The sequence below is a fragment of the Odontomachus brunneus genome, unplaced genomic scaffold (assembly GCF_010583005.1).
Source record: "Odontomachus brunneus isolate Ranch 3 - 2012 unplaced genomic scaffold, Obru_v1 Obru_scaffold_030, whole genome shotgun sequence".
Taxonomy (NCBI): domain Eukaryota; kingdom Metazoa; phylum Arthropoda; class Insecta; order Hymenoptera; family Formicidae; genus Odontomachus; species Odontomachus brunneus.
In genome coordinates, this window is record NW_022639480.1 from 909,063 (window position 1) to 923,137 (window position 14,075).

A 14,075-nucleotide genomic window follows, 5' to 3' on the forward strand; every position below is an offset into this window, starting at 1 on the left:
CAGTTCCTTTCCGGAAGATGGCGTTAAATATCTTTTGTTAGGTTGGAAATTACTTATGTATATAAACATCCGGTTTGTTCTACGTATATCCATATTGCAAGTTCATAGATAACATTGACATTGTTGTAACGTTTCGTTAAACGCTAATACATATAACTGTCAATTTTGCAAGTTCGACAACAAATATATACTATTTACTTTGATAACTAGTTTCATAAGATAACAATGTCTTAGTAGCTTTAATAACAGCTTAAGAGAATACAATCTTCTCACCGAAAAATGTATGATAAGTTGATTTAGTGTAATGTTATTTTATTATATAAACCATTGATACAAAGGCGACATTTCTAAGCTGCGTGTGACGCCTGTAGTTTATCAACATGAAGGAAGAACTTGAGGGTAATGAAAACATAAATTTATCAGGTAAACTATTATGTATTTATGGAGATATATTAACAACTTAGTATTATGGGATGAAAACTTACTCTATCATAAAGTAATATTCTTAAAGTATTAAATGTTTGTAATAATAAGTAAGCAGAGAACTTATTTTTAGACATAATCGAAGCACTGTTAAACTCCTTGGATGATAAAAATCAAGATGTTAGACAATCTGTAACTGAATCAGTTGTAAGAATAAGCGAGAAGAATTCAGATGTCGTAATTCAAACAGCTGTATGTTTTTGGGAACAACATAGAAAGGTTAATATTCTATATAGTTTGTTAGAACTTTCTGTTGTATTATATCAACTTATCATTGCTGTTTTAAAAAGATATCCACAGAACATAAGGCTTGTCTATTGAATGTAATGTCCAATATGTGCAAGTATATATCTACAAGTTTAAATGCAGACTTAGCATCATCTGTTGCTGACTTAGCAGTAAATGAATTAGTAGGAGAGACAGAGACTGGAGCAGCTGAGTTGTTGGTTGCTCTTTCTAAAACGCATTGCACTCAAGCCATGGGTGGACTTTTAAGTAGGTGAGTATCAATTTTATATCTTAGATTTATTATAACATAGAGACTAATTTATTTTTATAAGCTATACAATATTGATGTCTTTTATATATCCTAATTGTATCTTTATAGATTAGAATTATTTTAATTATGTCTTTATAGATTAGAACCTGGAGTACTTCCTCACCATGCACTAGTCTTTACAATAGGAAAGCTTGCAACAGCTAATCCACCTGGGATGTTGTCTTTTGTTAAGCTAACATTAACAATTATTTTGCCAATGTTAAACCAAATACGTGAGGAAAATCTGAAGCAGGCAATTTGTTTCAGTAAGTACATATTCTTTATAATTTTTTTTCATAATAACAAAGCTGTATATGACTATATGTTCATAATTTTTAGCAACTGGCAGATTATGTGAGGCGATAAATGATTGTCTAATGAATACTGCAGAAATCAATAGTCATACGTATCAGGAGGAAATTTATTCTGTCTTTGATATTCTGACTCATAGTTGGTTGAAAATGTCACGTGATTTCAAAACAACTGAAGCTGTTTTAACAGCATTAGTTCCTATGATACCTCTATTACCTCAAGAAGTAGTTAGTGAAGACATTGTAAAATTGGTACCTGTGTGCTTAAATCTCTGTAAGAAGCAAACTGTGCGTTTAGCTGCTGTAAAGTAAGTTTTACATTTGATAGTATGTTTGTATATTGTTGTGTGAAAGAAAGATCTCAACTGTGTATTTCTGACTATGTAAAAATGTTCTCTTAGATATATTTCAATAAACTTAATGTGAAATTTCTTTAATTAATATTATAGGGTTTTGGCTGTAGCCTTGAACAGTGCAACGACTATTGATGACAAAGAAACACTTCACCCATATATGGAACAGATACATCAAACTTTGTCTGGATTCGTCAGTATTTTTCCTTTTGAAGCGTCGCGGGATGTACTTCTTACGCATTACGAGGTTTTACAATGTTCTAGATCATTGGTCATTTTATATCCCGAAGAAGGTCTCGATAGGTAATTGAAGTTATCAAATTTTGTTAAATCACAAAATTGTCAGAATATTAATCAATTATTATGTTTCTTTGTAGAACTTTACAGCAGGTAAAATCTTCGAATGCCGGTCAACGTGCTCGTGCTTTGATAGTTCTGAGACATCTCATAAACACTCTTCCACCAGAGGTATAAAAACAGTTCGCTCAACAAAACAAAGGATTGGTTTTTCTGATATACTGTTTTCTTAGGACGATGGGTCATTGAACAGAATTGCGCTCACTCTGCAAGAGTCTCTCGGAGAGACTAGCGCTCGGCAGATGGTTGGTGCCATAGTGGCGCTTGCGGCAAGACCAACATTCTCTCTTTCATCATCGCAGAGAGTCATCTTTATTCGTTATATGGTACAGTTTTACACATTTAAATAATATGAAGATACAATCAGATAAATAACTAAATTCGATTGAAATAGGTGTCCCATTGCGGAATCAAAAGTAACGACACAGAAGCGTATTCTGATGCTTTGCATTTACTCGCGACTACAGTCGATGGAGCTGAATTGTGGCTGTGGCCGTGTTTGATAGATATTTTGTTGGACTCGAATTACGTAGCATCTGTAAGTTATATTTGCCTAGAATATTTATATCGTATTAAACTTAATGTCTAAGTTTAATTGTGACTTTTCTGTGCACAGGCTGCATCCGTATTACGTGCATTATCGCCTTTAGCCGCAAAAATAATATCTAGCGAAATTTCCTCAATGCCCGAGAGAGATTTCCCAGGTACAAAAGTGCTGAGCAGATGTCTTGAATTATTAGGCGAACCAGCTAACCGTCTAACAGCAATCACCTTTCTCAAAATAGCAGCACCTTTGGTAGGACATCGATTGAAGCCTTATTGGGATAAAAAACTTTCAGAACTTTCACAGTTTTTACAAGACGAGCAAAAGAATATTCTGAGGAATTCCGCACAACGGTAATAGTTTTATAAAGATCGCTTTGAACTGGCAAATTGTGGAATTAACACGTTATCCTTTAGTTTTTATTTTCCTTCTTTTCATTCTCCAGAGATTTAATTTGGGAAGAGAAAGTGGTAGAATGGCTGGAAGAGAGCGTGAAACTAGAGGGAGATTCGTGGGGTGTCAAGCTCGCTGACGAGCTTGCTTTGAAATCGAGCGCGCCCGGTATAGCGCCGCTGTTTGCTTTGATGTGCAACAATCATGCTCACATTATTCTACTGGTCGAACACGCGCGCTCCCATGGCGGTAACAAAGAATACGCGCGGGCGGTTGGTATCTGCGCTAAACGACATCTCAGTACTGTGCTGAAAGTGTTGGACGAATTCTGCACCGCGGAAGATACCCGGAAGGTCCCTGTGAGGATATTAGGCTTTATGAAAGATTTCGTCAAAGATTTCGCAAAAACCACAGACGTTACGGAAGCAGCGAAAGCGGGATTGTTACAGTCTTACGCGGAAATCGCTCAAAGAGCAGATCCGGATGAATTCTTCACAACGTTCGAGGAACAAGTGTTACCGTGGACTGTCAAACATTTGACTACATCCAAAGAATTGTCTACGAAGGAAGCGGGATTATCGGTTTTAGAACATGTAAGCCTGATTCACGTTGTAAAATAAATTATTTTGTTGCGCGTGTGTTAATAAGATATTTATTTTAAGTTGAGCAAAGCTGTTCATCCCAGTAGATGGGTTAGATCTAAAGGGTTACACATGAAAGGTACTACTCTGGCTCTCCTATTGGGCATGTTGCAATCATCCACTGGATATAGACCGTTGCAACTTTATCCGGCGATACTGAAAGCAGCCATCTCTATAATGTATTTTTTATTCGACCATATATTCATATTTTTATTCAATCCCATATTTTTCATATAAATAAATGTAAATGTATATTTATTCTAAATATTTCTTCGTAGTCGTATACCTCCGTCTCTCAGTTACGAAGAGAATGAAATCTTCCTCACTGGAATGCTGGATAAGACAATCGGGGCTACTACAGAGGTATCAGAATTTAAATTATATCTATGATGTGTCGTGCATTCGCAACTGTGAGTGACTAATTGACATTTTTACCTTAGATTGTTTTATTACTGCAACCAGACATACTGCAACAAGTTACGGATGAGCTAGGCATTTTATCCAACGAGATTATATCCGATTCTGCGGACATGCTGGCTACATTAATTGATATATTGTTACCCTGGATGCAAACCAAGTCGAACATAGAGAGAAAGACCACTCTACTAGTGTTGGATACTGTACTTAGGTAACAGATCTGATTTCCTCTTCGTACATACAACTTATACATATTACAACATTCACATACATTACAATCTATATGTTACAACTTATATATTGTATATATAAGTTGTAGTTTGAAAATGTACTCATTTCCCCAGGTCCTACTTCAATTCTATAAAATTTACATACCCAAGCGGCAAATTCGACGCCGGAAAACTTGTGGGTAGAACTTTATCCTGGTTTGCGGTCGCTGAATCTTCATTGAGGCCATTAGTAGTAGATTGCGTGCTTCTTTCGCTGAATATTGCATGTCGTCATCGCTCTATGATAACCGACACCACGTGGGATGAAGACCTGAAGCGAATCAAGACAAATATTACTACTCATGACAAGTCGATAATTAACGAAGCTATGAAGGTCAATAATAGAATTTTATCTATTAGTTTTAATTATCTTCGGCTGATCTTTTATTGTAATAGGTAGAACGGTTTTAACGAATGGTTATAAGCTGTGGCATTTATTGTCGTAAACAGAGCTTGGCCAAAGCTGTGTCGGAAAGAATTCCTAGCAGTGAAATAATTGGTTTAGCAGAGGGACTGATAGAGGGCTTGTTGTTCGGTGGAGAAGCGGGCTTGGTAGTAGGCATAGCTCTTTCACAACATTTCAAAATTAAAGGATCAGAAATGTCCAGAAATGACGTTGGGTTGATCGGTACGTAAGACATTTTTCTCTCATTCGATAGAGACTTTCACACATCTGATCTCGCCAATCGAACATTCTCTTTTCTTACATTGAAGATAATATTGTTACACAAATGAGACACATGGAAAATGCAGACTGTAGGACCACTGCAGCAGCCGCTATAGTATTACTGATGGCACATCATCCAGAAGAAGTGATCGAACGTTTGTTACTTCAGCCATTACCGTTGGATCGGGCTACCGAATTATGCTGGAAAGAAATCGGTAACAACGATTTTGGACACCGGGTACGATTAAATCTTTTTACATAAAGATACACAAATTACGTTATACAAAAGATACATAGATGTACAAATTAATACGTTTCTTTAATAATTTGTTTCAGGCTTTGCAGTTGCTTCTGATGAAACTTGAGACTAACAATCTGTTTGCTGAGAGTACTACGTCGGCGCATCCTGAGAAGAATAACACCGCATCTTTCCAATCCTTGACGACTATAATAGCATTGAAACATTTGCTTCAAACACCGAAAGCCGAGAATCTAATCGACAAACAGTTGCCGAAATTATTATCGATTCTCCTTAAGTATCTCGCAGGTTGGCTAGAAGTTGACGCTCCCGCGGCGGTAATGAACACCAAGTATGGATACGTGCCAAATTTGGAAGCGAGAAAGATAAAGCCGCATGCAGAAGTGTATACTGTGTTAAGTAACGTGTTGATTATGGTTAACCCGAACGCTGCGTCGACTTTGTTGAAGGAAATCGTACGTACCAAAATATCTCACGAATTTATGACGTTTCAACGTTCGTCTGTAATTCTCTTCGTTGATCTTTCTATACCAATGAAATCTTTGCATTTAGGTATCTTCCTCCACAGCCAAAATCGAAGAGAACGTGGTGTTGACCGTGCGGAAATTAATTGAATGTGTATTAACTAGAAACGATGTTCTCTCGAACATGGCGCAATCCATAGGCAAGCTGATGACCAGCACGATTGCGATACAACGAGCAGTCGCCGCTACATTTTATGCGGAACTGATCGGTAAAGTGGACTGTGGAGTTATATGGCTCGACGCCATAATTAACACCTTGTACGAGGCTAAGGCTGACTCGTCACCCTTAGTGCGTACTCTCGCTACTACTGGACTCTCCAGGATAGCTTACGTGGACCAAAAACTGGTAATGTATCCTATTCCTTGGCCATCTTATATTCTCTCATACTTCTTCATTGTATAATAACGAATTATCGTTCTTTCAGATTGACGTATATTTTGATAATTGTATGGATGCTTTACTCGACGGACTGGAGGAACCGGCTAGTGGTGAAGGAGGTAGTGAAGTGGTGCTCGAATCATTGCGCGGTCTTGCAGTACTATTGTCCGTTCAATCCAAGACACCTATCAGTCCGCGGGTGGTGATGGCTCTGAAACCATTCATTGAAAAGGAGAATATAGACATGAAATTCGCCGCTATAAGTGTTTTGGGCGCGATAGCGATTAATTGGCAGACAACGGCTGCATTAGCAGACGACAACGATTTGTCCGACCATCTTTTGTGGTGTTTACCGTGCCTGATAGTGAGACTGGAAGATGCGAATATACTGGTAGCCAAGGTACATTTATGCATTGAATTATTGTAGAACATATTGAGCTGTTTCAGAAGGTTTTATTGTAATATATGTTTATGCTATTTGTGTCGACAGATCACGCAGGAAACTCTATATAAAATTGCAAATATTCTGCAATGTGAGAAATTGTCGCGTGCAATACGTATTAATTTGGGGCTACAAGTAAAAGTTAATTTTGAAACTTTTGCGAAGGAATTGATAGATTGCTTGAAGGAGGAACTTCCGCAAAGAGCAGAAGAACTCAGGTATATATACGTGCATAATACATTTTTATTAAGATAAGACCATCTAAACACCTTTATTTCTTTGCCAGAAATTCCGTTGTCCGAGGATACTCCAGATCAGAAAATCCTCATACCAGAGCAACATCTGCACTACTTTTAGGATTGTTCAGCTCCCCAAGACCTGAGGACATACAAAGATTGTTACAGCTCTTAAACGATAAAGAAAATATTGTGAAGATACGCGCTTCGCAAGCTCTTTCTTGTTGCTTTTCGTTTTAACATAAATGATTTACCACAACATGTTTCTCAAGTCAAGGAAGAAATGTTATTTTTGTGATACCGCTATATAGTTATACACAAGTTGTACGAAAGCTGTATGTGTAAGATATAATATGTATTTATGGAATTCATTTCATTTTTAACGCATATCATTGTAATACACTTGATAACATGTGATCTCTTTTCCTGTTGTAATTTTTATATAATTTTAATTATTAGGATTATCTGACAAAACATACATTCATACATATTAAAAATTATATTAGATGTATTAAAAAAATTATTCCTTTACGAAAGATGTGATGTTAAAATGTGTTAATATTTCTCACTATATATTATACATTTATATTACAGTAATACCTACGATTATAACTTCAGAGAGGTAGGATGATGCAAAATATATATTTATATATTTTACACATTCACACAGCGATGTATTTTTTATGAAAACTGTATAATTGTATAAATATTATATAACCATGAATATAAATAACATTATAAGAACTTGTAACAATATATGGTATATTATGAGACAATGGTTATTTACTATGTAATTTTTCTATACAAAAACTCAATTGCTGGAGACGTTGAAGCAAATTTCGCATATTAGCGCTTGATTGCCGAAGGCCTGACTGTTCTCCACCTACTTCCTGCCGTTGACCTAGCTCAAAGTGCAGTCTGGCCAAACGCTCTTGCTGTTCTCGTATTTCCGTCATTTGCTCCATGCTACAATCCTTTCCTAGTAAGTAATGAATGGTCTTATTAAGAATTGTACCATCTCTAACAGATCTTTTTGACAAGCTTGTATATACTGACCAAATGCTCTTAAATTGCCACTGTGAAAATCTTCCAACAACTGCAGCAAAGCTTGCTCCATATGACGAACATCGGGCACCTCTGACAAAAAGCAATGGTGTTTGCATGGCACCACAGCTTTACATAATAGTACCAAAACAAAATAAAAAACGTACTTCAAGTAAAACTCAAAGAACTCAATTATAAATTATAACTATAGAGAGTTTAGGTTCATATAATAATAAAATTATAATCGTAACCAATTAATAAAATATATAAATGTGTATATGTGTGTCTGGTATATATTCATAAAATAAAAACAACAAACAGACACAACTTAATAGTACATTATATATTCTGATTATACATATATGTTTTGATAGCATTTTGAGGTAGAATACCATTTACCTTTGTGCTGTCGAGCAATTTTTGGTGGATCTGGTCGATTGGGTCTTTGTTTCTCTTTCTCATTGAGATATGTCAAACGGGATTGATTGCAAGTATGACCTGAGGTATTGGCAGCTCGACCAGAAACCATAGAACCTTGACTGGTTGCTTGGCCAGAGCTACCTTTACTAACGATTGGTGATATTTGTGTGTTACTTTCCCATAATATCTGTTGCTGCAAATATGTTGTTTGAACAGATAATTATGTTGTTTGCATTGTTGTTCATGCAGGAAATTATTTGATGTTTGTGCTATTCTACCGATACATTGGAGTTCTGTGCCTCATTTTTACTTGGACGGTGAGATCTGGCTGGTGTTGAGGGAGGAGTAGCTTCTCCTCCATGACTGAGTGGTTCTTCACATTCTTCTTCCTGAACCAACTGTTGCAACTCACCACATCCAACTGCTTCGACCATAATGATAATACGCGTTACTGATTCAAAAAATATAGACATTTATGTGTATGTTTATCTTTGTTAAAGTTAAAAACAACCAATATAAATATATTATTCAAATATAAGTTTCGTTGTACATACACTATATCTTTTCCGTACAATTCCTCAGATACAAGTATGTAGTAATTTATTTTTTCAATTATTTTTCATAAGATTTTTTTCAGTGTTTATCCATAAAGCAGCATCAGCTGATTGCATCAGCTGTTTGACTTGTGTTATGCGGGGACTCGTTTGTCGATAATTTTTGGGCCAGTATTCATAGTCAGATCTTATATTTAAACCATCTTAAGTTTATCTTCAGATGATGTACAGATCATTTCATTGGTTACGAAGTATCTGTGATATAGTACTGAATGCACTCATTGGTTACTGACCAATCAGAATAAAAAGAACTAAGATTTCTTTATCATGATTGGTTAATTGAATGTTACTTTACTAGCCGCGTAGGATTTTGGAACGCAGCCCAGCTAGTAGTAAATCCATATTTTTAGCAAAGTTGGCGACACTGAAGATGCATTAGCAGAATAAAGTTTTGATTCGAAAGGATGCAACGGTTTTCTCCTGTACGATACAAACGGTATACGATTCAGAGTGTTGTATGATAGAAAAGTGATTCTTCTTCTTCAATATTTAGCTTCAGGCTTCACAAAGAATTTCGTTCCAACGCCATTATACAATAGAGGAGTGATTGAATTTATACAAAAATGAAGTCTGCGTAAGTATTGTAAAGATTATTGTATATTCAAGCATCATGTCTGGATCTACATGTTTCTATGTATTTTGCAATTAAAATACAAGAATATGGTATAAATATGCAATATAATTTCATTGCCAGATAAATAATTCTTCATTTATTCCAGACGTTCAAAGACACCAGCACGTAAACCAATTAATCGGCCGAAAGGATCCAATATGTTGTTTAAAGATCCTGTGCAAGTTTATTGTCGTATACGGCCAATGCAGTCTTTAACAGATAAGTCTTGCATGAGACCTACATCCAACACGACAGTAGTCGTAACACCACCAGAATCAGCAGCCAATTTCAGAACCATAAACAAAGAGATACGTGAATATACTTTTAGCCGTGTATTCACATTTGATGTAACGCAAAAAGAAATATTCAAAACAGTTGCTTTACCACTTGTGGAAAACCTCATTCAAGGAAGAAATGGTCTTCTATTTACATATGGTGTGACTGGGAGTGGAAAGACTTATACAATGACTGGAGAAGCTCAAGATTGTGGAATCATGCCTAGATGCTTGGATGTTATCTTCAATACCATTTCAAATTATCAGGCAAAGAAATTTGTTTTTAAGCCAGATAACTTGAATGGTTTTGATGTACAAAGTGAGGCTGATGCTATGCTTGAATGGCAGCAGCAGATTCATACAGGTCTGACACAAAGAAGTGGAAAATATGTAAAATAGTAAGTTTGTATTTATCATGTAAAAGTAGATAAATATTTCTATTAATAAGAGCTATAAAACCTATAATATTATAACTTTAATAATAAGCTGTAAGTTGTAAGAAACTGATAAAGATTTATCATAAAAATTAACAGTCGTAAGGTGGACAGCGATGGTGATAGTAATCCTATGGTAGCTCACGAACGAAATGAATCACAAACAGTAATGATTGATACAGATAATGCATATTCTGTATTTGTTACATATGTTGAAATTTATAATAAAAACGTATATGATCTATTAAATGAAGATGACATCACATCCAAGTAAGTATGCAATGTGTGAAGAAATCTTTTAATAAAATATATATTATAAAATATGTATTAAATTGTCTCGTTTAACACAGGGCACCACAAAGTAAAATAATCAGAGAAGATGGCAACAAAAATATGTATGTATATGCGGTCACTGAAGTTGAAGTGAAGACCGCTGAAGAAGCTTTTGAAATATTTCAACGTGGGCAGCGGAAAAGACGCGTTGCACAAACTGCATTGAATGAAGAGTCGAGTAGATCACACAGTGTTTTTACTATCCGACTTGTGCAGGTACTGTTTCTTACAATCTCGATTGTCAATCTTTTTATTTTCTTTACTTCACAATGCCAGGAAGTTCTTAGTTTTTTATACCTTATCTTTTTTTATATTTTTTCTATACCTACTTCTTTCCTTTTCGCCATTTATCCTATACTTAGCAAATTCCATCCTTTGGATTTTTCTTTATCCTTTGGATTTCTTATTCCATACTCTCAAAGGTTTGCCATGCCTTCCGAGAGGAATGTGAGCGTCAGAAAATTTTTCGGTTCCTTTGGGAATCGAACCCGAGAGATTTCTAGTATGATAGACTGCTGTGCAGTCTATTGTGCTACGCTCGCACTCGATTGTCGATCTAAACTGAAATTATATTCTAGGCACCCCTAGATTGTGAAGGTGAAAACGTGATGCAAGATAAGCGAGTCGTGTGTATAAGTCAATTATCTTTAGTCGATCTAGCAGGTAGTGAGAGAACGAATCGCACTAAGAATACTGACCAACGTTTACTCGAAGCAAGTACGAAGTTTTATTTGTCATATCAACAAAGTTTTCAAGAGTATCCATGTTTACGAGCATTAAATCGTTTTCAGACAATATCAATATCTCTCTAATGAATCTACGCTCGTGTTTGGAAATCTTGCGAGAGAATCAGAGTCAAGGCACGAATAAGGTGGTACCTTATCGTGATTCTAAACTTACTTATTTGTTCAAAAACTATTTCGATGGTGAGGGGCAAGTTAGAATGATAATTTGTGTAAACCCGAGAGCAGACGACTATGATGAAACAATTGTAAGGAAATGTTAGATCTTCGTACAAAATAGAAATATAATTAACAGTATTAACTTCTTTAATATTTTTCCATAGCAAGTCATGAACTTTGCGGAAATGACCCAAGAAGTACAGACTATAAGACCTACTGCTCCAAAATTGGAACTTGGGTTTACACCTGGAAGAAGATTAGCAAAGGTAGCATTAAATAACTGTTACAAGATCGAATAATCTTTTGGCAATTTCTTTTTCTGGGGAAATCAAAGTGACAAATTTCTTTTTTTTATATTTCAGGAAGCAAAGAACAAATCAGAGAAAAAAAGTCGAGTGGAAGCTATTGATCTAGGTTTAGTATATAAGTATGTTGCAATTTAAAAACAACTATAATTTTAAAAACATTTTTTTCTTATTTTTTTAATCCGATAATTTAGCGTAAATATCATGATGGAATATTTAATTATATTGTAGTTTGGACGGACCATTTCCTGAATTGGAAACCATTACTCCAAATAATGATCAAGTAATACATTCTGTGTTACAATTTTTGAAGCAACGTATTAACAAGCGCAATCTATTGCGCGCAGATTTATTGAAGAAACGTGAGACATTTTGCTTTATAGAACTAAATATTGTAATTATTGCAATTAAATGCTAATATACATATTCCATTTACAGAAAATGAATTTAGAAAAATGTTAGTGACAGTACAACAAGAGAATATGAACTTAACAGTTGAAACTGCTACATTGAAAGCTGCAAATTCGCAACAGAAAAAAAAAGTAAATACCTTTTTGATAATATTTTTACCTCCTAAGAAAATAAGAATACATGTCTGTTATTTTATATTTTATTTGTGATATTTTTAGATAGAAGTGTTAGAAGAACATCTTTGTAAGACAGAAAAACAAATTGACAATCTACTGTGTGAATTAAATAGTGCTGGTGATACAATACGAAGTTTAAGACAGGAGGTAAGTCTGCTATTAATTATACTCAAACTTTACTTTTGACTATTTTAACATATGATATTTGTTAATATATGATGTTTCGTAGATACAAAAACGAGATTTGGCATTGAATAAAGGTTTGATTGACAAGCAAAAAGTGAAACAAAGATATAACACCAAAATGCAACTAGAAACAGATAAAATGAACAAAGAATTAGAAATTAAGCTGCGTCAACAGCGTGAACGTCTTCAAGTAATTATTCCACGCATTTAAAATATATTTTTAGCTTTAACACTGTGGAACATTAACATATATTTCTATTTAGAATCAAATGAGAGAGAAGGAAGATAAAATACGGTTGATGAAACAAATTTTAGTGGACGATGATAATACTGACCCTACAGTGATGATCCCACAAAAAGGACGAATCCCAGAATCAGCAACAAAAGTCTTCTCAGATACAGAAACTCGGAAATCGCGAAAGGTTGTTTTTCACTTAATTAAGTTATTTTTTTAAATATAAACTGAAGTTATATTACGATAAAATAAAACAAAATAAAATATAATAACAATAATAACGATAATAACAATAAAACTTATGTAAGTTAAATAAAAATAATAATGAATGCTTTCTGTTTTACGTACGTAGGACAATATACCTGTTTCAAATCCGCGCTACAGACGATCGCGAAGTGTAGAGAGATGGATTGATCATCGACCTGGAGCTTTAGTACCACTAGGTACCGTTTTGCAGCCACGAATGCAAAGAAGACGAAGCGTAACGCGACTTACTTCTCCGAAAGAAATTACGGAAGGTGCATCCAGATATTGTCTTGTCACACAAGAGCAAGATACAGATGGAGAACTTGAAACAAAATTATACAAGGTACTATAGTAAAATATTAAGAGATATCCCAGGTAGCCAAGTGTTTTCTGTTTGTTGTCTAAAACCGATAGCAAACTTACACACAGTTGGCTATCTGGCATTATATGTAATTTTCAAACACTCTCGGAAATGTAATTTTGTTCTATTTCTCTTTAAATAGGGTGACATATTGCCAACAAGTGGTGGTGGAGCACAAGTAGTATTTGATGATATGGAATGTTTAAAACAAACGTCACCGAAGGCAAGGAAACGAAGCGGGCCTCGAGAAGAGTTAAATCGAGTAGTTGTTCCTACTGAAATAAATCCGAAAAAAGCACGTATAACACCTTTAGATTGAAACTTATAATAAAATCACTTAGCTTGAGGGAATAAAATGAAATAAAATATTTTATACAATTGATATTATTATTGCAACACATTCATAAAGCACGTTAGTATTTTTACTTATAATTCTTTTAAGAGTTTAGGTAATTGAAAAGATGTGTATATCGTTTCTTAGTATAATAATTTTTGTACCTTTTTATATTTTATGACATATGTGTGTGTGTGTGTGTGTTCTACTTATATTTTTCTTTTCGTACGTCTTACGCGGGACACTCTGTGTGTGTGTATATATATATATATATGTGTGTGTGTGTGTATGTATGATGCATGTATATATATATTCATGTGTATACACACACGTACACATACATGAGAGCTGAGATACTTTTTTGTATATTAAT

General features: G+C 34.8%; 2 protein-coding genes across 3 annotated transcripts; one reads left to right on the plus strand and one right to left on the minus strand.

Annotated features, from left to right (window-relative positions):
- The first annotated feature begins 30 nt into the window (after nt 1–30).
- Nucleotides 31–13,980, plus strand: LOC116843087 (maestro heat-like repeat-containing protein family member 1). Its single transcript, XM_032813130.1, has 36 exons — nt 31–423; nt 557–702; nt 774–982; nt 1,121–1,287; nt 1,361–1,640; nt 1,782–1,988; nt 2,063–2,153; nt 2,216–2,368; nt 2,437–2,580; nt 2,659–2,939; nt 3,032–3,572; nt 3,642–3,799; nt 3,899–3,983; nt 4,061–4,248; nt 4,382–4,640; nt 4,757–4,934; nt 5,021–5,211; nt 5,310–5,687; nt 5,785–6,102; nt 6,182–6,535; nt 6,626–6,795; nt 6,864–6,935; nt 9,722–10,177; nt 10,313–10,483; nt 10,564–10,762; nt 11,125–11,263; nt 11,338–11,537; nt 11,613–11,714; nt 11,811–11,875; nt 11,985–12,115; nt 12,192–12,295; nt 12,383–12,487; nt 12,570–12,716; nt 12,790–12,948; nt 13,114–13,350; nt 13,511–13,980. The coding sequence occupies exons 1-36, from the start codon at nt 381–383 to the stop codon at nt 13,685–13,687; spliced, it is 7,005 nt and encodes a 2,334-aa protein (XP_032669021.1). The 5' UTR covers nt 31–380; the 3' UTR covers nt 13,688–13,980.
- Nucleotides 7,489–8,981, minus strand: LOC116843084. Of its 2 annotated transcripts, none has more exons than XM_032813126.1 (5): nt 8,832–8,981; nt 8,556–8,728; nt 8,257–8,470; nt 7,870–7,950; nt 7,489–7,792 (listed from the first exon to the last, which is right to left on the minus strand). In XM_032813126.1, exons 2-5 carry the CDS (start codon nt 8,709–8,711, stop codon nt 7,593–7,595), a joined length of 651 nt encoding a protein of 216 aa, XP_032669017.1. In that variant the 5' UTR covers nt 8,712–8,728; nt 8,832–8,981; the 3' UTR covers nt 7,489–7,592. The 2 variants fall into 2 exon arrangements, with proteins under 2 accessions (XP_032669017.1, XP_032669016.1); XM_032813125.1 differs by having other exon boundaries at nt 7,870–7,986.
- Nucleotides 13,981–14,075: the final 95 nt, after the last annotated feature.

Excerpts from the sequence above, each read along its gene's own strand:
- LOC116843087 (XM_032813130.1), top strand. The coding sequence starts at position 381 with ATGAAGGAAGAACTTGAGGGTAATGAAAACATAAATTTATCAG. Across the intron at positions 10,484-10,563 it reads GAAGATGACATCACATCCAA|GGCACCACAAAGTAAAATAA; the intron begins GTAAGTATGCAA and ends CGTTTAACACAG. Across the intron at positions 12,488-12,569 it reads TACGAAGTTTAAGACAGGAG|ATACAAAAACGAGATTTGGC; the intron begins GTAAGTCTGCTA and ends GATGTTTCGTAG.
- LOC116843084 (XM_032813125.1), bottom strand. The coding sequence starts at position 8,711 with ATGGTCGAAGCAGTTGGATGTGGTGAGTTGCAACAGTTGGTTCAGGAA. Across the intron at positions 8,471-8,555 it reads CACAGAACTCCAATGTATCG|CAACAGATATTATGGGAAAG; the intron begins GTAGAATAGCAC and ends ACATATTTGCAG. Across the intron at positions 7,987-8,256 it reads AATTGCTCGACAGCACAAAG|CTGTGGTGCCATGCAAACAC; the intron begins GTAAATGGTATT and ends TATTATGTAAAG.